The following is a 25,379-nucleotide window of genomic DNA, read 5'->3' on the forward strand; positions in this document are numbered from 1 at the left end:
ATCATGCATTGTATATCAAGTGCGGTCAAAGTGTAAAAAATACATTCTTGACATGAACGTTCTATGGATATTTAAAATTTTTAAAAAATCGAAAGTGAGCCCTGAAATGTTACGTTTATAATGATATGTGTTATGCATAATATAGAAATAACCAGCCAAGAGCCCAATGTGAGAAGTCTCATTTGTATGGGAGACCTGAGAAATTCTGCAGAACAAAAAAATGGGGCAATGGAAAATGCTAGACAAAATACATTCCACAAAACAGAAACAACAAAAACAAGCACTATGGGCCATGACCTAAAACGGTAATGGTGCAGCCTTTCAATTGCTTGTTGACATCACTGTTGACAGAGGGTATTTGGCCTACCCTTCCATGCTGGACATACGTCTTAAAAAAACGGGAATAACCACAGTTTACACGACAATACACGACCTGCTGATGCACTAAATGCTGCGTATCCATTTCATAATCAGAATATGTATTTATCCTAGAGGAATCAGATGAGCTATGAAGCTCCTTTTAATAGACGTATTTTTAACTACTTTTGCACCGTATGTATCCAAATGTGCTTATCAAAGGTGCAGAGGAAGGACAACAAACTAAACACAAAATGCAGTTCTAAAGAAATTCTTTTCAAACTTAGATTGAAAGTCCATAGCTCCAGTGGCTTCCTAATGTTAGAAGAGCGTTCCAGACGGCCACAGAAGCATATCTGAAAGCGCATGATGCGGTGAACATTTTTGTTTGATGGCGAGCCATAAGCCGCTCCTGCGAGGATGACCAGCTTTTGCGTGACGATTTATTTTCCTTGACGAGATCAGCAAGGTATTGTGGTTCATTTGTGGCAAGCGCTTGTTGTGTTATAATGTGTCCGTTTGGCAACCGGAAACCAATGCACGGCGAGTGCTGCTCGGTCGGAAGAGGCAGTGGAGGGGATTTTAAGAAACTGACACCGTTGTCTCAACTGCCACGGCGGGATATTGAACTGAATGACCTCTGGATTGCAAGTGATAACCATTCGCTTCTAAATTCGAGAACGATTTTCTCCCAAGTGGCACTTGGTATCGGAGTCTTGCCTGGCCCTCCTCTGGGTCAATCTAGCTAAAAAAACGTACCTAGTGAAGTGTGTCCACGTGGGAGCGGGGCGGGGAGTCACTGATGAGAGAGAGATAACTGACCATGGTCGCGGCTACAATCACCACCCCCCCCCCTTTTGTGTGCTAAGTTATCTCTAACAGTGCTTGCTCCAAGACCATATATATCATGTATATGCATCCACACAACCATGTCCAGAGAAATTCGATGCCTTGGTACGTAATGTTGTCTTCGGGTCACCTTCCCGTCTCTCATCAGCATTGTCCAAGCTAGCCACTTTACCAAAGCCTAGATTGTAACTAATGTTATAATTTCAATAAACACTGCTTTTGTCCATGTTTTATTGGAGACAAAGACCACATAAAATTATATTTCATAAAACAAATAGAAGACTAAGCTATTAACCACAACATATTTCCATGTTCCCTACATTTAGTGTTTACCATTCGATTCCCAAACTAGATTTGAAGCTTTCGTGACTGCAGGAATTACTCTTTGGTTTCTGCCTCGACACAGAGACGTTGTCTTTCTGTGTACCTATGTGTGTGTCTATGTGTGTGTCTCTCTCTGTTTGTCTCTGTGTGAGTCTCTCTCTGCTTGTGTGTCTGTCTGTGTGTCTCCGTGTCTGTGTTTTGTCTCTCTCTCAAATTTAGCAATCTTTGGAAGAACATAATCAACCAGGTGGGGTGTTGACTGTTGTGTTGGCCGACTCTCTGTGTTGTATTGCATTATATTTCCAAGTTTACTATGTTTGTTTTCTCATTCATTTGTACCTGATGATGGTTGCTTGTGTTGCAATCGAAACGTCGTATTCTATTATTATTTAATTTAATTTCTTTTCTGCGTGACTTTACGGAAAGAACCATTAGATTCCCTTACATTTTTATTTTATTTATTGCTTGTCGCCATTGTCACAATTATAAGCAAGGGATTGGGGTCCTCTCTTAGTTTGGAACGCTGGTATGGCAGTACCGGCTTTGTTAGGCCCTCACTGCGTACACACGCACGCACAAGCACTCAGATATCTCCCTCTAACACCTTATGAGTTGTGTGTATGTACGTATGTTGAACTTATTTCCTGATACATCCATCAAGTCGCAGTTCTGGCAATATAAAGTCATTTCCTCGATCAGCATAAAATATATTTTGAAAGAGCAAGTGTTGATGGTATCTGTGCTGCAATGCTGAATATATGTTTACGTGCGACTTGCGAATGATGCTACCACTATGATGAAAAATAAGAGTAGGTTTTACCATTTCTACCAATACAACAGGTGTTAAGATGTTCAAACACCAAATACATACCCTTTGCACGTAATCAAATCTGCATTAACCCCACATACATGTGTCAAAACATGCACACAAATATGCTCTGATAATATATGCATTTTCTTTGGATCTTTCGGTAAAGGCACATAGATAGAAAAATAATAATAAAAAATATCACGACGTTTCGATCACAACGCAAGCAATCATCATCAGGTGAAAAAATAGTGAAAGAGCTGCTGAGGCAGGATGTTATAAAGGTTTGAGATGGGTGTAGCTCAAGGGTCATAAGTGAAGTGGGCAGGGCTAGTGAAGAAATTTGCATGTAAGATCAGAGAGAGCTGGGCAATCCTCCACAATGACGACGCTGCGGGGGTGGCCATTGTATTGTGTATAAGCGAAGTGGGCGTGTCTAGTGATGAACTTTGCATTTAAATGTAAGATCGGAGAGAGCTGGGCAACTTCCACGATGACGAAGCTGTGGGGGTGGCCATTGTATTGTGTATAAGCAAAGTGGGCGGGGCTAGTGATGAAATTTGCGTGTAAATGTGAGATCGGAGAGAGCTGGGCAACCTCCACGACGACGAAGCTGTGGAGGTGGCCCTTGTATTGTGAGATATAGAATGTCAATGTAAGGTCGTAGAGCCACCGCCACATCAAGGAAAACGAGCAACGGTGGCTGTGTTTGTGAGACAGTTAATCTGTTAATGTAAAGACATTTAACCTGTTAATGTAACACCAGAAAGTCGAAAATATCTACGAAACATCACAGCCAGTTATGACTTAACCTGGTTAATAACGTCCTTCCAATGATTGCTCAGTTTGTACCCATCTTCTCGGTTGAAATTGTGTCTGTGTTTATATATCTGGATGGCTTCATGAACGAATTTTTGCTGATAGCCAGTGGGTTTGCAGAGTACCTTCTTCTTGGAAAAATAAATTTCGTGTGTTCCCACAGCATTAAAACAATGATCAGCCACGGCTGAGGTATTGGTCCTACCGTGTTTCAGATCTGCCTTATGTTCACGAACACGGTCCGAGACATGTCGCTTAGTTTCCCCAATGTAACTACTGCCGCAGACACAGCTTAGTTGTAGACGCCGGGGTATTGCATGTCAGGGATCACATCCTTCACAGATGGGATCAGATCACACATTGTATGTACTGTGTTGAATCGAACCTGGATCTTGTGTTTATTCATGATCTTGGAAATCTTTTTGGTGATGCATGTTATGTATCGCAAGGTGATGGTTTTGATTGGTTCCTTAGATGGTTCTTTCCCAACGGTTGAGGTGATAGCTTTATGGATTGTGTAGTCTGAATATCAATTCATCTTGAGGGCTTGGTGTACGTGTTCCATTTCACTGGCTAGGTGGTGATGGTCAGAAATACATCGAGCTCTATGGTGTAGAGTTTTGATGGGTGAATTCTTCTGAGATGGAGGGTGGTGGGAGTCAGGTTTTAGGTATGCATTCATATGGGTGACTTTCCTGTAGACAGAGTGTCCCATTGAGCCATCTGGTCTCTTTTCGATTAAAGCATCCAAGAATGGTAACTTGCCATCCTTTTTCACCTCCATGATTAATGTGATGGCTGGGTGTATGGAATTGATGTGGTTGAAGGATTGGTCCAGAGCTGGTAGGCCATGTGGCCAGATGACGAACGTGTCATCTACGTACCTCTTCCGAAAGTAAGGACGTAGGTTGGATGCCTGGATGGCATCTTTCTCAATTTTTTCCATGAAAATATTGGCTACAACTGGATATAAGGGAGAACCCATTGGGGTACCTCCAACTTGTTTGTAGAATGTTCCATTCCAGGTGAAGAAAGTGTTGGTGAGGCAGTGTCTATCCAGGGCCCGTACATCAGCATTCAGTCCTTGTTGGACCAAATCTTCAAATGATTGTAATAGTGTCAGGAACAGGAACTTTGGTAAACAAAGATACTACGTAGAAACTAACAAGCAAATCACCTGGAGATAGCGAGATGTCCTTAATTAACGATACCAAGTGAGCTGAGTTAACTACAGCTGAGGTGGTCTTACCAGTGAATGGCTGTAAGGTCTCAGACAGAAATTGGGCCAGTATGTAGGTGGGCGAGTCAATGGTGGAGACGATAAGCCGAAGTTGTGTACCTTTTTTATACATTTTTGGTAAGCCATAAAATCTGGGTGGTCGAGCAGCAGGGGGTTTTAGGGAAAGCCGCTTGGTTGGTTCGATTAAAGATGTCGAATCAGTGATGATATTGTTGTTTTTTGTAACCAGGCAGTTGGTGGGATCTCTATTGATTTTGGATTAGCTACCATCATTAAGGTCCTGAATGTTGTTGTTGTACGTGGTTTTGTCCATGATGACAGTGACATTGCCCTTGTCGACTGAGAGGATGACTATGTCATCTCTTTTTTTAGTTGAGAAAGCTCAAAGCGCTCATCCTTACGGATGTTGCTAAGAGGTGTCTTAGCGTTTTTTAGGATCGCAGAGATTTATTTGAAATTGATTGGCCTAGACCAGACAGCCTTCTTCATGGCCTTGTCTCACCAGTGTTAGACCAGAGAACGCCAAAAGCAATGCAAGTATCAGAACACTTATAGCTCGGGTTGAGCAGTTATATCTATAGGATATTTTTCCAGTATTCAAAATGATAATAAAAATATCAATAGGTTTCACCCTTTTTGGCAACAAAACAGGAGGTGTTAAGGCGCCACCACTTGTAGTGCCATTGCTGCATGATTGCACTCATTGAGAAAACGTTCACTGCCTCGTAGTCCAACAAAATATAATTAACATGGAATTACGGAAATGTCTGTGCTTGCAAAGCTCCTTATGCAGAACATATGGTGCTTAGTGCTAAGTGGAATGTTAAAAGCAATTCCACTGCCTGTCCTCATAATGAGCTAAACTTGTCAACGTTGTCTCTCGTCTCCGTCTTTCCTTGGCAAGGTTGTCATAGCAGAAGCTATTTTTTGGAAGGCGATGGGAGGTTTACGAGTGCCGATTATGCCCAACCGTATCCCGGCTGTGCACTACGAGCATCAAGAGAAAGGGTGAAGCATTTTACTATTTCATACAACCTCCGTATGTATGCTGAACTTCTTTCGCATCCTTCGTTGCCAACCGCGCTTATTGGAGGCGTGGGGGGGAAGGCAAACAAAATAAAACACAAAAATACGTTTTAAAGAAATTCGTTTTCATTCCAGATTTAAAAGTACATAGCTCTAGCGGCTTCCTAATATTGGAAATGAGAGTGTTTCAGACGGTATTGTCTGGTTTACTGTGCATTTGTTCTGTGTCTAGATGCCTTTGGGTGGTAGGGTAGCACAAAGGTGATGCTTTTGCCTCACAATAAAAAGTGCCTAGGGTTAATTCCCGACTCGGGTGCCTAACTGCATGGATTTTCATCGATAAATGTGAATAATTTGATTCACCAATTTAACCCGCACATCATTGCGGGTAGGAGAGGGTTGCACGGTAGCTCTGAACCATGGCCGTTTGCATATTGGTGAAATTTTAGGGTAATTTATGGAAATTCTAGATTTGATTCTAGATTTGAAGTTTTCGTGCCTGCAAGGGTCCATACTCTTTGTGTTTTTTCGGTAAAGTCACGTAGGTAAAAAAGTAAATAAAAATATATTAAATCACGACGTTTCGGAGGCAACACAAGCTTCCGTCTTCAGGTGGCACCGTCACAGCAAAATTACTGTATGAAGTAGAGAGAACTCTAAGAAATACGAGACTATATACAGGTTAAGGGGGGGGAGGGGCCAGGATGGGCCGTGGGGGAGGGTTAACTTAAGCCTCCTTTTGTTATGCTGCAGGGGGTTTAGGGAGGGCGTTGTGTGTAGGCGATGGTAAGTGGTTAAAAAGGGGGACAACTAAACAAAAGGCAGTATTTAGGCTGACAATCTGGTTACCTTGCATTATATTGCAGTAAACTATAAGGCTGCTAAAGTTTAACTTAGGTTTAACTTAGGTTTAACTTGGTTAAAAAATGGGGCTAATCAAGCTGGGAATAGAAAACTGTAAGAAATATGAATGGCTGTACAATTAAAAGGCAGCTAAAGTTTGACTTGGTTGATGACATCTTTCCAATGATTGCTCAATTTGAAACCATCCTCTCGGTTGAAGTTGTGTCTATGTTTGTATATCTGGATAGCTTCATGGACAAATGTCTGGTAGTATCCGGGAGGTTTGCAGAGTAATTTGGTATCGGAGAAAACAATGTCATGGGAACCAACTGTGTTGAAACAATGATCAGCTACGGCCGAAGAATTGGTTCTGCCGTGTTTCAAATCTTATTTGTGCTGGCGAATTCGGTCAGAAATATGTCGTTTCGTCTCCCCGATATAGCAGTCACTGCAGGTACAACTCAATTTGTAAACACAGGGGCACTGCAAGTCAGGAATGACATCCTTCACGGATGGGATCAGATCCTGGATTTTGTGCACTGTATTGAACCGGACCTGGATCTTGTGTTTGTTTAGAATTTTGGAAATATTTTTGGTAACGCCTGCTATGTATGGCAACGTGATGATTTTGATCAGAGTTTCAAGTGGTTGTTTCTGTATGGTGGGAGAAACAGCTTGGCGGATAATACGGTCCGAATATCCGTTCATCTTGAGGGCCAGATGTACATGTTTTAATTCACTGGCCAGGTGGTGTTGGTCAGAGATGCAATGAGCCCTATGGTAAACAAAATGTCCCAAAGAGCCATCAGGCCTCCTCTCAAACAGAACATCCAAGAATGGCAGCTTGCCATCTTTCTCCACTTCCATGGTGAATTTGATGGACGGGTGTCTGGAATTGATGTGGTCTAGGAAGTGGTTCAATGCTGGGAGGCCATGTGGCCAAATGACAAAAGTGTCATCCACATATCTCTTCCACAGGCAAGGACAAAGGGTGGATGTCTGGATGGCATCAGATTAAAATTTCTCCATGAAAACATTGGCTATCACTGGCGACAAGGGGGAACCCATAGGGGTATCCTCATTTTGTTTGTATAAGGTACTATTCCAGGTAAAGTAAGTGTTGGTGAGGCAGTGCCTAACCAGCGCAGGTACATCCGGGTTCGGTCCATGTTGGACCAATTCTTCAATTATTGTTATGGTGTCAGGCACTGGGACCTTGGTGAACAGAGATTTATGGAAACACAATAAAAAAAATGAACGGATGAATGAATGGAACTAAATGAATGCTGCTTTGTTTGGCACCCTGTTACAGTAATTGAAGGCACATTGCACACTATTACAGGTTTAAAACTCCGATATAATACTGAGAGACCCTTGAGTATCCTTGCACGTGTTGCACAGATGCAGCTGAGCAAGGTAAGAATTATGTATCCTGTGAGGGGCATTCGCAATAAAAATCACTCACCCATGCGGTTGACAGACGAATAACATATGTGTAATAGTTTCACTTATACTCCAGGGGCAAGCGATGTTGTGATCTGCTATGAGATGAGCACATATTCCACATTTAGCCATGGCCAATGGCGGCAATTCAAGTGCCGATGTATTCAGCTTGCTCCACTGTGATGGCAATGGCAGAGATCCAGCTTTAAAGCTGTCTCCTTGCACTACATCTGGCAGAGATAATTTTAAACCACTTAGCGGATCGTGGTGCTGCATTATAAAGAGGGACTCGGGTGTATTTATGAGCTATTTGGACAATTTGTGAGAGCTTCAGAAAAAATGCGAAGAAGCTGCTTTGATACAAGATGCACGATCTTCTCATGGTAATATGGGATAAATATCATCAATATATTTCAAAGGCCGCTAATAGATGCAACGGATTCAACCAACAGCGCTGCATTAACATTTAAAGAGACGTTTCCAAGGAGATATATGGACACAGGAGACCTCATGATGCATAAAATAGCTTAAGCATTTCAAACTGGAACATAAACTGCCTGCCGTCGGACATTTATGCCTGACAGTCTCAAAAATAAGTAATTTCCCCGACTGTCGGATCAAGCAAAAAACATTGTATAATGAGGAAAACAGCCAAAAGCAAACAGAAAACAATGTGCTGAGCAATCATATATACATATATAAAAGTGAAAAAAATAGTCCACAATTGTCCTTAAAAAATTATGGTATTGAAACAACCTGCTGATAATCTGCCATTTCAATTAACAACTCGAAGTAAATAGTTTCAAATTAATTAGGAGCAATGCTGCAAGAATTATTTATTTATTCCAAAAAATGGCATTTATAATTTAAATGTCCGTGTCAACGAACCCAACAAGATAAAGTCCGTGCGCTCAATGCACCAAAATTTCAAGCAATTTCTGTCATTTTTTGACATTCAGAAAGTTGTAATCTTTGTGCCAAAAACACATTAGGGCTCCCAGCCTTGGAAGTAAACACAGTAATCACACGCTATTCCAATTCACTTGTCACTGCTGTGGAAATTCCCACTTATGAGAGACATGCAGTTTGTCTTCGGAAATGTATTTGTTTCAAAGTATGAATTCATTATTATTATTATAAAAAACAGATAATTGTATAATAGCAAACAACATGTCCAAATAGAGCTGTGGCAATACTTCAAAATAAATTATCACATTGTGCACTACAAGAATATGTTTTACCCTTTCTTGCAATAAAACAGGTGTTAAGATGTTAAAAAACCAAACAGATACTGTTTTCAAGGAATCAGGCCTGTATGAAGCATATTTATTCGTGGTGAACATGCAAAAAAAACATGCTCTGGTAGTATATGCATTGTCTTTGAAACTGATTGGTCTCAAACAGTGTTAGACCATAGGACGCAAATGGCATACAATCAAGAGCCAAGGACTTGATGACTGTCATAGTCACCAATAAATATATGTTAGGAATTGTTGAATTAACTCTTAAATACCCTATGACGCTGAACCAATGGATTAACCTTTTGTGTGCTGTGTTCAAAACCAACATTCCTTACCGTAATTATAACAAAATTGTCAGGAGGTCACAACAGCCAATTCAGATGTTTGCTTCCTTGCTTCTGCTATATCACTCAGTTTCTGCACAGTCAATAGTCAGCCACGAAAGTCCGCTCGTAAAGTCTCACGCCATCTGATTTGAGGTCTCTCCCTTGATCTTCAGCCTCTGGGAACCAATGCATTGGCTGTCTCAATAGTCAACCACAGTCAATAGTCAGCCATGAAAATCCACTCGTACAGTCTCATGCCATCTGGGTTGAGGTCTCTCCTTTGATTTTCAGCCTCTAGGAATCAATCCAATGGCTGTCTCAGAAGCACTGCTTTTCTCTACACATGCCCCACTCATTGCATTCTCATCTTCTCAAACAGCAAATTTTCAAGAAACTGCATTGCCAATGGTGGTCGAGCACAAATAATATAAACAAATTTGACTATAATACTGGACTGAAAGGAAAATATATAATAGGATATATTTTGTTTAGTAGCCCTTATAGGTTGACATAACTCTCCCATTTCAGGATATTCTGCTCGGGCGCGGCACAAATGGTAAATAAGACAGCGTTTACCGAAAGAAAATGCCCATCAGAATACAGAGTCAAACCATCACCCTTGCAAGGAAATACTCATTAAGACGCTCATACATCGAGCTAATAAAGTGTCAGATGGTGAAAGTCTGAGGAGTGAGGCTAAACATGTTAAAGAAGTGTTGCAATTAAACAGTTACAATGATGTACAAATCAACACGGCACTGAATGCCAAAATTAAATCAAATAGCACAAGCGTTGAAACTCATCAAGCTATGCAAACTATTAAAATACCATGCATTGCGGGAGTAACTGATAAACTAGTCTGATTTTTGTAAAAATAAAACGTCAAATTGAGGTTTGGCACGGTACATAAAATACAAAAACTAATATCTGGTATTCTTGGTCCTTTCAGTAAAGTCATTTATATGCATACATTAAACACCCCCCACCGGCCTTCGCACCCGATTGGCTCACAAGTGATGACATCACATTTATCCCTCTATTTAAGATAAAAAGGAGCATTTCTCCATAACTCTGGTTGTTGCGTGATGATGCTAGTTGTAATTACTGGCGAAATCTTGTACTCGAATTGTAAATGTTGTGGGTTTACTCTCCAACACACTGGTGTGCTGTACTAGTAATAAATTGGCATGTTTTGTTTACATGACAAACCTTACTAGTTGGCTTTGTCGGGTGGTGGTGTGTTTAATGACACATTTATATTTATGCGATCTAACCCAAAAACATCTATTATGGATAAAATTGGTCGTGAAAACATACTACGTGTTAAACTGGAAAACTTTAACTGTCCTGACTCAAAACAACTATTAAAGTTTTACAGAACTGTTCAGTCAAATCAATGTGATTTTGTTCATTGATGGATTGGAGTCAATATTGGACACGCCAATGATGGTTTAGTCAAGTTAGAAAAGTCAATGAGTCATCGTTCAAATGAGCACTGGGTGATACTCATCTTTGTTGGTTAATCCTCAGCCAACAATGGAAATTGAAAAATAGCGTATTTGGTATAGCACGGCATTATCAATAAAACCAGCAGAACCATGCATTTGACACCATAACGGAAACACGAACATGTCTCAGTACACAGTATAGTTTGCACACAGGGGAAGTTTGTTATTTGTATTTTTGTCATTTTGGAAAATGTCTCTGACATTAATTAGCACTTATTGTGAAATGCAGTGCTACAATGACCTTATAGATGGCCTAGCTGTGTCCCAGAGGTAGTGTGACCAAAGAAAAATTGTTCCTTCCCTTCATATATTGTTGAAATATAAAGTGACAAAATTGTAAGCGAATATTGAATGTGAATGTGGACCCCTTACTTGATTTAAGATGTAGGTTTTTTAGATAATATTGTGATGAATAATTTACTCAGCTATGCTTTGTAATTGTCACCTGACCTGGTTAGTTTGACTTTATTGGTTCTGTTTTAAAGATGCTTCGTGATCAGATTGTAAAATTTGGTTTTGAGAATGTATCTTAAACTTACCAGAAAGCTGAAACTATAATAATTGGCACCTTCTTCTTGGTTCTTTCGGTAAAGTCATGTAGAAGGGAAGTAATACAATAATAAAAATAAAACATAATAAAATAATTCTCAGGCCTTTTCGGCCACAACGCGCACCTGGTCTTTGTCCTTCAGGCTTGCATCATATCACCTTCCAAGGCTTTTTACCGCCTGCTCAGACACTGTTGGGATTTGGTCATCTCCGATGAAGAATTTCAGGTCACAGAGTACTCCCTTCACAATCGAGATGCTGCGTGACTTGGATGGTTTAATCTTCATACGGGCCTAGCTGATGTTCTCCTCGAGTTTTCTGAGCAGTCTCCTTGTGCATGGGACAGTGGTGGTCAATGTTGTAATGTCGTCCATGTAGGCTCTGAGTGAAGGGAGGCGAAAACCAGAGTCGACTCGCTGTCCACCAGCAACCCATTTTGAGGATCTGATGATAACCTCCATTGCCATTATGAATGCCAATGGAGAAATGGTACATCCCGCCATTATACCTACATTCAGGCATTGCCATGAGGTGGTGAACTCTGAGGTGGTGAAGCAGAACTGCAGATCCTGAAAGTACGACTTCACCAGGGTAGTGATGGTGTCCGGTATGTGGAAAAATCTGAAGGCAGACCACAGGAGTTCATGGGGCACAGAGCCAAATGCATTGGTAAGGTCGAGGAAGACTACATGGAGGTCCCTTTTCTCCACCTTGGCCATTTGGATCTGGTGCCAGATCATGTTGGAATGTTCCAAGCAGCCAGAGAACCCTGATATTCCTGCCTTCTGTACAGATGTATCGACGTACGCATTGCTTTGCAGGTACTCGGCCATCCTCTGGGCAATGACCCTAAAGAAGATTTTACCCTCGACATTCAGTAAAGAGATTGGGCGGAATTGGCTGATGTTCACTGCATCCTTCTCCTTAGGGATCAGGACCCCGCCTGCCCTACGCCACACTTTGGGTATTATCTTCTTTTGCCAAGCTGTTCTCATGAGCCTCCAGAGGAACCTCAGGACGTCTGGTGCGTTCTTATACACTTTGTACGGGACTCCATTTGGCCCCGGGGCTGATGCTGTTCTTGCCCTTCGAACTGTGTTTTCCACCTCTTTCCATGTCGGAGGGCTGGTCTCAATATGATATTCCGGGGGTTCAATGGGTGGGATATCTGATTGGATGGCCAGATGTTCATGTCGCTTTGAGTCAAAGTTTGTTGTTCTCAGGTGCTCTTCTAGGTCTTTCTTTGTTGTTTTTAGAACTCCACTTTTTTCCTTCGTGAAGAGACTTTTAAGGAACTTGAAGGGATCTTTATAGAATCGAGTTCTAGTTTGTTCTTTCTTCCTTCTGCACTTCCGTAGGTTCTCTGCTCTACGGAGGGATGTCAACCGGGTTTTGATGTCAGCCTGAAGTGCCTCTATGCCCTCCTTTTCCACTTCCGAGGCTTTCTTCCACTGTTTCTTAAGCTGTCTCCTTTCTTGAACGAGGCGCTTGATTTCTTGTTGCCTCCTGAAAACTGGTGGGGTTGGAACCTTTCTCCCGCCTTTTGCCTCTTGCACTCCAAAGCTTTCTGCCCCGTACTCATAGATGATGTCCCCCATCCTCTCCAACTTCTTCTCCACTGTGCCTCGAAGTTTCTCGAGGGTCACTGTTTCCCACAAATTCTTGTCACTGGCGCCAGGCCACTTCACATACGGTCTGTGCCCTGGTAGTCTCCTCTCGACTGCAGGTCTGGGAGGCTGGGTGAGTTCCACTCCTGTTGTTGGTTCCACCTCAGTTGTTACTTCGGTGCTTGAGTTTAAGTCCTCCATGACAGTGGTACTGATGCACTGCAAACTATGGTTTGCGTCCAGTTGCTGTGCATCATTCGACTTATTTGATCGCTTTCGCAGAAAGTAATCAATGCGAGGCCTCTGTCTCAATTTACCCAAACACCCCTTCTTCCCCTGGTGGATCCTCAACCCATGGTGTGATGTAACTTTCCTCCAACCACAGACACATACCTGCATCTGTTTGTGGCCTGCTGTTGCAGCGGAACTTGTGACAGTTGCTGTGGTGTTCTCTTGTGCTATGCTCTCATTACTCGTAGTCGTTTCCGGTCCAGTCGTTACCATGTTGTCAGTCGATGAGTCATCTTCCGCCCCCGCTCTCGCAGACTCTAGGGGTATTCTCGTATGTTGACTTTCTGTAGCTAAAGCGGGTGTTTCCAACATACTGCGAAGCATGGGAAACTACAGAAATGGGAAGCTTACCCATGACTGTCCCAGTGGGGTCTATTCCCTCCTGTCAGCCGTCTCTCCGTGCCGCCACAAGGACTTTCCCCTGTTGTCAGCTGATCTTTCTCAGCAGTCACTGGACAAGTCTAGATATTCAGATTCCAAAGAACACAGGATGAGATGTTACTATCCTTTGTGCAAGCACTTTCAAGAGTTCATGAACAGTGAGCCTGGTGAAATGTGGGGAGCGCATCGTCAGTAGTGAACCTTTGGTTCCTAGGGTGTTTCGGCCTTTCACACTATACACCCTCCCCAAAGGCGGCCAGCGACAGGGTGATCAATCCTACGCTTGCGTCCCATTCCCAATTAGTCATAGGAGTTGCCTTGTTGATAGCCAACATCCCATGGGACTATGCATGGCAGGGGTGTCCTCCTCCCTGAGTCAAGCATTGTTGACTGCATACCTCCTGGCCCTCTCACTTTGGGGCCCAGCTGGGGTCTTTCCTCTTCATCCAGAGCCACTGACTGCTGCCTTCTGCCGCCTCTGATACAGCTCTGATTGCCGAACGCTGGCTCTGGCCCTTACTTCCCAGGTCTCTAAGCAGTTTGGTTGTAGATGTTGCCACAAAACCTCTGCAGCCCACCTCCACTGGTCGGACTTCTGTGTTCCAGCCATGATGCCGTGCTTCGGCAGCTAGATCGGCATAGCGCAGATGTTTTCGCTCATAAGCCTCATCTACTGAGTCCTCCCAGGGTACTGTGAGCTCAATGATGAAGACCTTCTTGAGCGAACGGGACCAGAGCACCATGTCAGGTCTTAGGGTGGTGGTTGCAATCTCCGGAGGAAACACAAGTTGCCGGCCAATGTCAGCGAGCATTTTCCAGTCGCGGGCCAAGCGCAGCTGGTCTCGCTCTATTGGTGTAGAGCCGCTCTTCGGTGGTTTAGCCCCTTCGCGGACAAAGGTCGTCCGTAAGGGGTGTGATGCTGCTGGGGGTGGTAGGGAGTTGGTGGCAGCTTGCTTGTCCTCCAGGGCGGTCGCAAGGTTTTTAAGGACTTGGTTGTGACGCCAAGTGTAGCGTCCTTGGGTGAGGCTTGTTTTACACCCTGTGAGAATGTGCCTGAGGTTGGCTGGCATGGAACAGAGGGCACAGTTTGTTGTTAAATACTTTTGCACTACGTGAGGATTTACTATTACTAAACATTTTTATTTTATTTTACCAGGTAAAGCACACTAAGCTATAGAGCTATTTTTCAGAAGCTACCTGGCTATCACAAATGATAACTCAATGAAGTGGCTTATCACATGCAAGTTTCTCGAAGCCAAATACTATAAGCTCATGTTTATAAATGCGGAGGGAAAAACCAGAATACTCAAAGAAATATCCACTCGCCCACGAGGAAAACATACAAACTCCAAATATACAGGTGTCAGGGTTAAGATTAAACTCACGACCTCCTGTGTACTAGGCGACGTAGTTAACATCTCCCCACTGTGGTCACGTTGGTAGCAGATTGCACACCACTGTGCTCTTGATAGCGGTTGTAGATGTTGTCATGTGATGAGATGTATCGCGTCGGAGCACCCACATGTACAGCTTACTTGATGTTACACGTTCACTAAAGAAGATAATATATCTGTTGGAGGAACACAACTTTATGCCTAAGGCGGTTAATGAAGGCAGATAAGGATGGAAATTATAACATTAAAATAAGATGAGTGCAGGTTGCAGTGATTCTGGTTGCAGTCAATATATACAAGTTCAATTCTCAATAAGACTTTGACTCAGCCTATCATTCCTCCATGGTTGATCAAATAGGTCACACGTTGCGGAAAGTCACAATTGGTTGTATTACGGAGAGGCCGGCATCTGCCACGGGAATGTGTAATTGTCACTGCTGGCAGAAGGCCTCAATTGGAGATAAAGTCTGGCCCATTGCTGATTATGTTTATTTATTTAACAAGATTCTAGATTTGCAGCTTTCGTGACTGTAAGGATTCATATTCTCAGGTTTTTTCGGTAAAGTCACGTAGGTAAAAATTAACAATAATTGAGGACTTGGTCCAACATGGATTGAATTCTGATGTACCTGCGCTGGTTAGGCATTGCCTCACCAACACCTATTTTACCTGGAATGGCACCTTCTACAAACAGAATGAGGGTACCCCTATGGGCACCCCGTTGTCACCAGTGATAGCCAACATGTTCATGGAACAGTTTGAATCAGATGCCATCCAGACATCCACCCTGCGTCCTTCCCTGTGGAAGAGGTATGTGGATGACACTTTCGTCATTTGGCCACATGGCCTCTCAGCATTGAACCACTTCTTGGACCACATCAATTCCAGACACCCATCCATCAGATTCACCATGGAAGTGGAGAAAGATGGTAAACTACCATTCTTAGATATTCTGTTTGAGAGGAGACCTGACGGATCCTTGGGACATTCTGTCTACAGGAAAGCCACCCACACAGATTTCTACTTGAAACCGGATTTCCACCACCACCCATCTCAAAATATTTCTCTCATTAAAACTCTATACCACAGAGCTCATGGCATTTCTGACCAACACCACCTGGCCGGTGAATTAAGACATGTACATCGGGCCCTCAGGATGAACGGATACTCTGACCGCACCATCCGCCAAGCTGTTTCTCCCACCATACAGAAACAGCCACATGAAACTCTGACCAAAACTATCACGTTACCATACATTGCAGGCGTGACCAAAAAGATCTCCAAAATTCTAAACAAACATAAGATCCAAGTCCTATTCAGTACAGTGCATAAAATCCGTGATCTGATTCCATCTGTGAAGGATGTCGTTCCTAACTTACAGTATCCTGGAGTCTACAAACTGAGTTGCAGTTGTGGTGATTGCTACATTGGAGAAACGAAACGTCATGTCTCTGATCGTGTCTGCGAGCACAAGTCAGATCTGAAACACGGCAGAACTGATTCTTCGGCCGTTGCCGATCATTGCTACAACTCTGTGGGCTCTCATGAAATTGTCTTTTCCGAGACCAAGGTGCTCTGCAAACCTCCTGGCTACCATCAAAGGTTTGTACACGAAGCCATACAAATAACCAAACACAGACATAATTTCAACCGTGATGATGGTTACAAACTGAGTAATCATTGCAAAGATGTGATTAACCATGCAAAAAAGATTTAACTACACTTATTTGGACCATCTTATTTGACAGACAACTATTCTTGAGTTTCTGTACAGGTTACTGATAGACAGCCAGTTTTGTTTTACCAGGTTTAGCTTCTTTTTTCACACACTGTTTTCCTGCTATAAGTTTTACCCATCAAACAACATAGCAGGAGGCTGTTTCTTCCTACCCTGCTTTTGTGCTTTTACCATCTACATGGCAGAGGCTCGGTCGCATTTGCAGCATTTTGTTATGTAGGCTAGCAGTAGTCTCAAGCCACACCTCACCATAATAAAGGCTCAGTCATTTGTTATACAGTCTAGCCGTAGTCTCAAACCGCACCTTACCATAATAATAAAAAGTGGGCCGTTCCTGGCCCTCCACCCCTCAACCATTATATATACGGAGTGGTATCTCTTGTAATCTCTCATTTACTTGATACAGCTGTCGTGCTGTGACGGTTCCACCTGAAGACGGAAGCTTGTGTTGCCTCCGAAACGTCGTGATTTGTTTATTTTTATTTTACTTTTATTCATTTTAATTTTAATTTTTACCTACGTGACTTTACCGAAAAAACCTAAGATTATTTAACAAGACTCTGGTACAAAGCACAGATCATGACAAGGGGAAGGGGCACAGAAACTCTGCGGACAAAATCCCGAACTCATTGCTCCTGGGTTGCGGGTATATGAGAAAATTGTGCTCACTTGCCCCGCCCAGGAAAGAACCATGAGCTGGAGCGTAGGTTTTTATATGGGGGTGGAGGAGATAAGGGAAGATGAACATAAGTAAAGGGATAGAAGGGGCGTGGGAGGGACCTCATTACTGATTTTAGCAGAGAGGTACTTTGACTTGGCTGTCACCTACCAAACGCACAACAGTAGCTACATTGTATTGAGGTGTATATTGAAAATTTTTGAACGAAAAAAAAGAACAATGTAAAAAATTTTGTGAAAAAATAACCAAAACATCCAAATTGACCTTTTTTTTACAATTTTTGGAGGATTTGTTTGGGGGTTGTTGGTTCTTGTTGCTGTTGTTGTTATGGTTAAGGGAATAGTTATCAGCTGGGACAGCTGTGTTTTATAAAGGGGGGGGGGGGGTGATGTAGTGACTCATATGGATTCACTATGGTGTTTAGCGCCAGCTACTGTCACAAGAGTGGAAATGTACATCTTGAGTCTCTCTCTGGCACCAGAGTGGATATGGCATGAAAGCGGGCCCTAGGGGGAAGAGTTCTGGTGAGGGTCGGAGAGCAAGCAAGTGAGGACGTGATACTCTGTGTGAACCCGAGAGGGCACATGGCCGGGGCAGAGTAGCCAGGGGGCCCAAAGGGGGCTCGAGGGACACGTGATATGGGCTAGAGCATTCTAGTAGGATCTAGAAGAAAGCATGGCCGAGGGCGGAGCCAGGCCACGTTCAGGAGCAAAAAGAGGCAGTCCCCGCTGCAGGGTTTAGTAGAACATGTTGTTTATGTCGTTTATTGTGAAAATTCGGTCACAGTTCCTATGATTACTGTTTCATTGCTTTTATGGCTTTATTTTGGTGATTTCTAAAAGTTGTTTTGGTTTGTCAATGTTTGTTTGTTGTAGTACGGAGTTAGACTGATGGCCTTATTCTAAGTGGTCCTGTGGTTGTTGTTTGACTTGCATCCCACTGGGATTTTTGCACACAGCGTTGGTGTACGGTGCTTTTTCTGCAATATTTTGCTGCCTTTTCTTAGATTTTCTGTTTTCACGTAGTAACATAGTCACTTTAAGATGTTTTCTTGTTCATGTGTTTTGTTTGTTGCGGTTGCACCCGATTCAAGAGCCGAATGGCTCACAGGGCTATACCTAATAAATGAACGTGAACTGTTGGAATGGAACCCGTCGGTGCTACGTCTCTTCGATCCTCGGTCTTCGGTCTTCAATGTTACGCTCGGCATCGTGGGTCAGGCAGTGTGTTACTGACTGACTGGGTTATGTAGTTACCCCGTTGTGGTCTAGTTAACCGTGCAGTTATCAACAAGATGTAGAACCAGTGTACGTTTATGTAGTTAGCCATGTTGGGTCGTTAAATAAACGTGTTGCCTCCAACTCCAGTGTGTGCCTCCGTATAACTCACTATACAATGACAAGACGTGAATACAAAGCTTATTGAGTGGCAGAAATCTGATAATTATATAATATGCATTCATTGAATTGGGGAATGATGAATGCCGGTTGTAAAAAATGAAAGACTATAACAAAAAATGGCATGGAGTTGCTATAAGAACAGCAATTGTTATTTGTGCTCGTGTACTCCTGCCAACGCTATCACAATATTTGTTTCATGAAATCTGAATTAATTATAACAAGCAACCTTGTCATTCATATGTAGAGTGAATTATTCAGAGGGAGATGTTCTACTGAATCAACAGATGTTTTTTTTAGATTGACACATGGATGGGAACATCAACCAAGGATGTAAACCATGTGGATCTGATGGAAGAGATGCAGATATTATGCATTGGTAGTTTATCTCCTCTCTCACCATCTATATGAAATGAAAGCTCTTTCTTTATTACATATTACGTTTATGCAAACAGAGAAATGTGTAAACTCTGAATGTATTTTGCTGGCTTTCAGTATCCAACCTATGTCTGTGTTTGACAGTTTCCACATTTGTCAATGTATCAAATCTCTGTTTTTTTTACCTGTCCTTTTCATTATGTCTGCCTCCATCTAATATTGTATAATCTATCCATCTATCCATAATAGAGGTTTTTTGGGTTAGATCGCGTAAATATATAAATGTTTTGTTAAATACCCACAACCGGGCGAAACAGCCAACTAGTAAGGGTTGTCACGTAAACAGAACATGCCAATTCGTCACTAGTACAGCACACCGGCGTGTTGGAGAGCCAAGCCACAACATTTACAATCTGAGTGCGGCGTTTCACCAATAATTGCAAATAGCTTCATCAGGCGACAGCTAGATTTGTGGTGAAGTCTGTTTCGTTCCTTATATAGAGGCATAGATGTGGTGACCACACGTCTGCACTCTTGTGCAAAGGGGGGGGGGGGCGTTTACTGAGTCAACGTAAATTATGCATGTGAATTATGCGAATCCTTTGATCTTTTACTTACTCTCTATTTTGTGTCTTAAAATGGCCGTACCAACGGTAATCCCTATTGTAGTATGCTGCCCTTTATAGGCATGCATTTAAATAATGTATTATTTGATTATTCGCTTCCACGCATCAATAAGGCGGTAGCTATCCGAACGGTTAAAATTATTTTTTTTATTTTTTTCAATTTTGATAGATTATCTAATTAGTCTTTGCCAGTAGTAGCTAGTTTTGCATATAACTTTAATATTATCAAAATCAATTGAGTGTCCTTGCTGGTGTGCGTGTAATGCTACTGCTGACAGTTGTTTTTAGGAGAATTTAATATTTTTCTGATGTTCTTTTAGTCTCGTGCCGATCATTCGTCCTTTTTGCCCAACGTAACATTTCCCACACATGCAGTTAATCCTGTACATACCTTCTGTTGATAGCTTTGGTAATCCATCTTTTGTACCAGATATGAATTTCCGTATTTTTTCTACCGTGCCAAATCTGACTCAGATGTTTTGTTTTTCCACATATCTGGCGAGTTTATCAGTTACTCCCGCAATGTACGGTATTTTCATAGTTTTAATTACTTGGGGAGTTTCAATTCTCATGTTATTTGATTTGGTTTTGGAATTCAATGCCCTGTTGAACCGTTCATTTGCAGCGCTACTTTAACATGTTGAATTTCACTTCTGAGACTGTCTCCACCTGATACTTTCTTAGCTCGATGAATGCGCGTCTTGATAAGAGCAGATTTATGTGCGGTGTGATGGTGTGACTCTAAATTCAGATAGGTATCAGTGTGCGTTTTCTTTAGGTAAACACCATGTGTTATTTTATAATTTCTACCCCGTCCGAGCAAAATATCCAGAAATGGTAGAGTTCTGTCAGCTTACACTTCCATGTTGAACTGGATGGATGGGTTTTGCAAGTTGACATGATTTAGAAATGCGTTCAGTGTATCTTTGCCGTGTGGCCAGACCACCAATGTGTCATCCACATATCTAAACCAATCAGATGTTTTTAGTGTGCTTGAAGCTATTGCTTTTATTTGAAAGTCTTCCATGTACAAATTCGCTATCACAGGAGACAAAGGAGAGCCCGTTACTGCTCCTTCCTTTTGTTTATAGAAGTCACCTTGCCACACGAAGTAGGTGTTCTGTAGAAAATGTTCAGATAGTCTTGGGATATCTTTGGTTAAACCTTTGTTTGTTATCAGAGTGTTGAGTAATTTAATTGACTCATTGACTGGAAACCTCGTGAACAGAGAAGTTATAAGACTAATTAGATAATCTATCGAAATTGAAAGAAGTAAAAATACCGCATTTCCCGCATATAGCCCGCATACACATATAACCCGCAGATGCGTATACCACGCAAAACATTGCGTTTTGTGTAAAATAAATTTCAGATAGCCCGCACCTCCATATACCCCGCATGCATTCATATCTTTAATGTCGTTACCGCAGCTTAATTCCCTCATATTAATACGAAGTTTACATTTTTAATACGTTCCACTATCAATTGTTAACATTAAAATCATAACGTGCACAAATAAAACAAACTAAACGGAAACGACTGAACTTAAAACAGTAAATAAGTAATAAAAGTAAATATTCAATAAATAAGTAACACATAACTGGTAGATAAGTAAGTACAGTTTTAGCACTGGTAAATTGCGCACTGTGCAGACAATAGCGGCACTACGGTAACACCATTGCCCCCCCACCTCTCTCTCCCCCCAGCTCTCTTGTCCGCCGGTAAACAAAGTGCGCCCACTTCAAACATTGTCGTTTCATTGTACAAACAATTCGAATAATTTAAAACGTGATAACATGTGCAATTTTAGTGTGAGTGGTTTATTCAACAGTGCTTTAGTCAAAGGTAAGTGTTGCATAGTGGATAGTCCTACCATGAAAACATTTAACGAGTTATGACATGTCACACATGTAAAATATTTTTGGGATAGCCCGCACCTCCAAATACCCCGCAGGGTCTTTTTTTTAAAGTGGTATACCCTGCGGGTTATATGCGGGAAAATAGGTAATTGTAACCGTTCGGATAGCTACCGCCTTAGTTCAAGTTCAAGTTAATTTATTAGGTATAGCCCTGTGAGCCATTCGGCTCTTGAATCGGGTGCAACTGCAACAAACAAAAAACAAAAACATGAACAAGCGAATATTCAAATAATACATAATTAAAATACATGCCTATTAAGGCCAGCATACTTCAATCGAGATTACCGTTGATATGGCTATTTTAATACACACAATAGACAGGAAGGACAATGTCAAAGGGCTTGCATAATGCACATGCATAATGTACGTTGACTCAGTAATCCTCCTCCCCCACTTTGCGCAGTAGAAGCGTGGTCACCACATCTAGGCCTCTTTCTAAGGAACAAATAGTTAGACTTCTCCACAAATCTGGCTGTTGCCTGATGAAGCTAGTTGTAATTACTGGCGAAACGACGTACTCAGATTGTAAATGTTGTGGCTTGGCTCTCCAACACACCGGTGTGCTGTACTAGTGACTAATTAGCACGTTCTGTTTACGTGACAACCCTTACTAGTTGGCTGTTTCGGGTGTTGGTGGGTTTTAACGACACATTTAAATATGGATGATATTGGTCGTGAAAGCCTATGTGTTAAACTAATATGATCTATGTTACTATTTCTGTCCCGATGTGTTCTTCCCAATCCTAATCTCTCCATTCATAAACACTGATTTCTACATATGTATGTATCGAATGTTCTGTCGAATATGTCACCAATACCACACCAATATGAATGAAAGGGCAATGACATTTTGAAAAATTTGATAATTCCATCTTGATTTGAAGCTTTCTTGACTGCAGGAATACATACTCTTTGGTTCTTTCTGTAAAGTCATGTAGGTAGAAATAATTACATTTATAGCATAATTTCCAAAACATGTACACACTTTAGATTTGAAGCTTTCGTGACTGCAAGGATTGATACTCTTTGGTTTTTTTCGGCAAAGTCACGTAGGTAAAACAATAAAATAAAATGAATGAAATTTAGTTGTTTTCATTTATTTTATTTTATTGTTTTACCTACGTGACTTTACCGAAAAAACAAAGAGCATGTACACAGTCGTAGGTTTTTACCCTTTTAAACTGGTACAAAACTGACACCTTTATTCAAGGCATCATGTTTGCAATAACCACAACACAAGTAGTCAAAAAAGCAAACGAAAAAAAGCAACTCTGATAATGATAATAATATGCACTGTCCTTGAAGTTGATTGGTCCACACCCGAGATGGCTTTCTTTAGAGCCTAGTCCCCATTGGTGTTGGACCAGATGACACCAGAAGACGTACAACTCAAACACAGTGCAATATCAGAGTATTGAGAGCTCGGGGTAAGCATTTACACTATGAGATCTCTTTTACCAGTGGCAAAATATAGTCGTAGGTTTTTACCCTTTTAAACTGGTACAAAACTGACACCTTTATTCAAGGCATCATGTTGCCATCATAGTGTAAATGCTTATCCCGAGCTCTCAATACTCTGATATTGCACTGTGTTTGAGTTGTACGCCTTCTGGTGTCATCTGGTCCAACACCAATGGGGACTAGGCTCTAAAGAAAGCCGTCTCGGGTGTGGACCAATCAACTTCAAGGACAGTGCATATTATTATCATTATCAGAGTTGCTTCTTTTTGTTTGCTTTTTTGACTACTTGTGTTGTGCTTATTGCAAACATGATGCCTTGAATAAAGGTGTCAGTTTTGTACCAGTTTAAAAGGGTAAAAACCTACGACTATATTTTGCCACTGGTAAAAGAGATCTCATAGTGAGAGCATGTACACACTCTCTGTTCATACTTACTCTCTGCTCGTACTTACAAACATAAGTTTAAAAAGTACTTTATCTCAGGCCAATACGTGCAATTTGAATTCCAAAGGTGCATAAGAAGCAGGCATATGTGTAGGCGAGTAAACAGATTGAGATACCTAAAGAAGAAAACACTCAAACAGATAAGAAAGTAAGATAGTCTGGGCAGGAAACATTGCTAGATGGGATGTCAGACATTTGTCATGAAAAATTACAAAGTGGTAGCCCAGACATGGAAGGCACCTGAGAGGAGATGGATCATTCAAATCAGCTCATGTGCAGGTGGCAAGTGTACTGTTACAACGCAGGATCGTGGGAGGTGATGACGCCATGGGGAGGACTTGACACAACGGTGGACTGATGATACCAGATGATAACGGTGATGATGAAGAAATATACAACTATAATAGACAACTACAGTATAACCCACGCTCAGAAAAATTAACTGCATCTGCATGTACAGCATCACAGCATTGCAGGCACTATATTCCTGGCTGGCGAAGAGGTGTTTGGAATGCTTACCGAGAGGCACGCGGGCAGCGCTGGCGTCGGGGTTGATCCAAAAGGAGAGCCACGAGAGCACCACAATCAGCAGGGTCGGGGCGTAGACCCCCATCAGGTAGAAGCCGACCTGTCGCCGCAGTGTAAAGATCACTTCCACGCAGGTGTAGTACCCTGCAGCGAGACAACACACATTCCACACCACCGTCGGGCTTGGGGTGAACAACTTTTACAGGATTCCTACGATGATATATTTTTCGGAAAGGACTCAAATGGGTGCTGTGATTAACGAGGTTTGCAAACATGTACATCGCATTTCATATTTTCAGCATCGATTATAATAATTTTGAACAGATAGTTTGATAATTGAAATAATAATAATAATATTGTTCTAAAATGAAACTCATTGAACACCATGGCTAGTTCATCGGTAGGTCGCATGTGGTGGGATAAAGCATAGATGGAGGGATACTGGTCTGGAGATTAATTTTGTGATCTGGAAGCAGCATCAAGATATTTATTGTGACGCATTAAACTCGGCAAGGTCCACATTCATCTCTACGGTCATTAAGGACAGCTATAGAAACCCAAGAACACCTTTTTTTCTACAACTGATCAATGTTAAAATCAAATTCTAAACCAATCTTACCCGGTTACATTGTCCATTGCAATACGTTTCTTCCATAATAGAGTTTTTTGGGTTATATCGTGGAAACATATAAATGTGTCGTTAAAACCTGCCACCACCCGACACAGCCAACTAGCAAGGGTTGTCACGTAAACAAAACATGCCAATTTGTCACTAGTACAGCACACTGGTGTGTTGGAGAGCCAAGCCACAACATTTACAATCTGAGTACGACGTATCGCCAGTAATTACATCTAGCTTCGTTCAGCAAAACATGACTTGCCCCTCCACTCCTGAGTCACATTTAAACAACCTTCAGATGTTTTTATTCTTGTATTCCTTTGACTATTCTTGATTGGAAGCTTTCGTGACTGCAGGAATCCATACTCTTTGGTTCTTTCGGTAAAGTCACGTAGGTATAAAATAAAATGAATCACGATGTTTCGGGCGCAACACAAGCGTCCGTCATCAGGTGGGAAAGCATGGTCTACTGCTGAGGCAGACTGTTTTAAAAGGTTTGAAATGTGTGTAGCCCAATCGTCATAAAGAAGTGGCCGGGGCTAGTGATGTTATTTTGAGAAATTAGCATGTAACTGTAATATAGG

At 41.9% G+C, this 25,379-nt stretch overlaps 1 protein-coding gene across 4 annotated transcripts in view; it reads right to left on the minus strand.

The window, feature by feature from the left end:
* Positions 1-25,379, minus strand: part of GLRB (glycine receptor beta) — a 227,905-nt gene that overhangs the window by 62,013 nt on the left and 140,513 nt on the right. For all 4 annotated transcript variants that reach the window (XM_078862959.1, XM_078862958.1, XM_078862962.1 and 1 more), the window contains one exon: positions 24,168-24,320. In XM_078862959.1, coding sequence (XP_078719085.1) covers positions 24,168-24,320 — 153 coding nt within the window. The remainder of the gene's footprint in view (positions 1-24,167; positions 24,321-25,379) is intronic.

The sequence above is a fragment of the Lampetra fluviatilis genome, chromosome 15 (assembly GCF_964198595.1).
Source record: "Lampetra fluviatilis chromosome 15, kcLamFluv1.1, whole genome shotgun sequence".
Lineage (NCBI taxonomy): Eukaryota > Metazoa > Chordata > Hyperoartia > Petromyzontiformes > Petromyzontidae > Lampetra > Lampetra fluviatilis.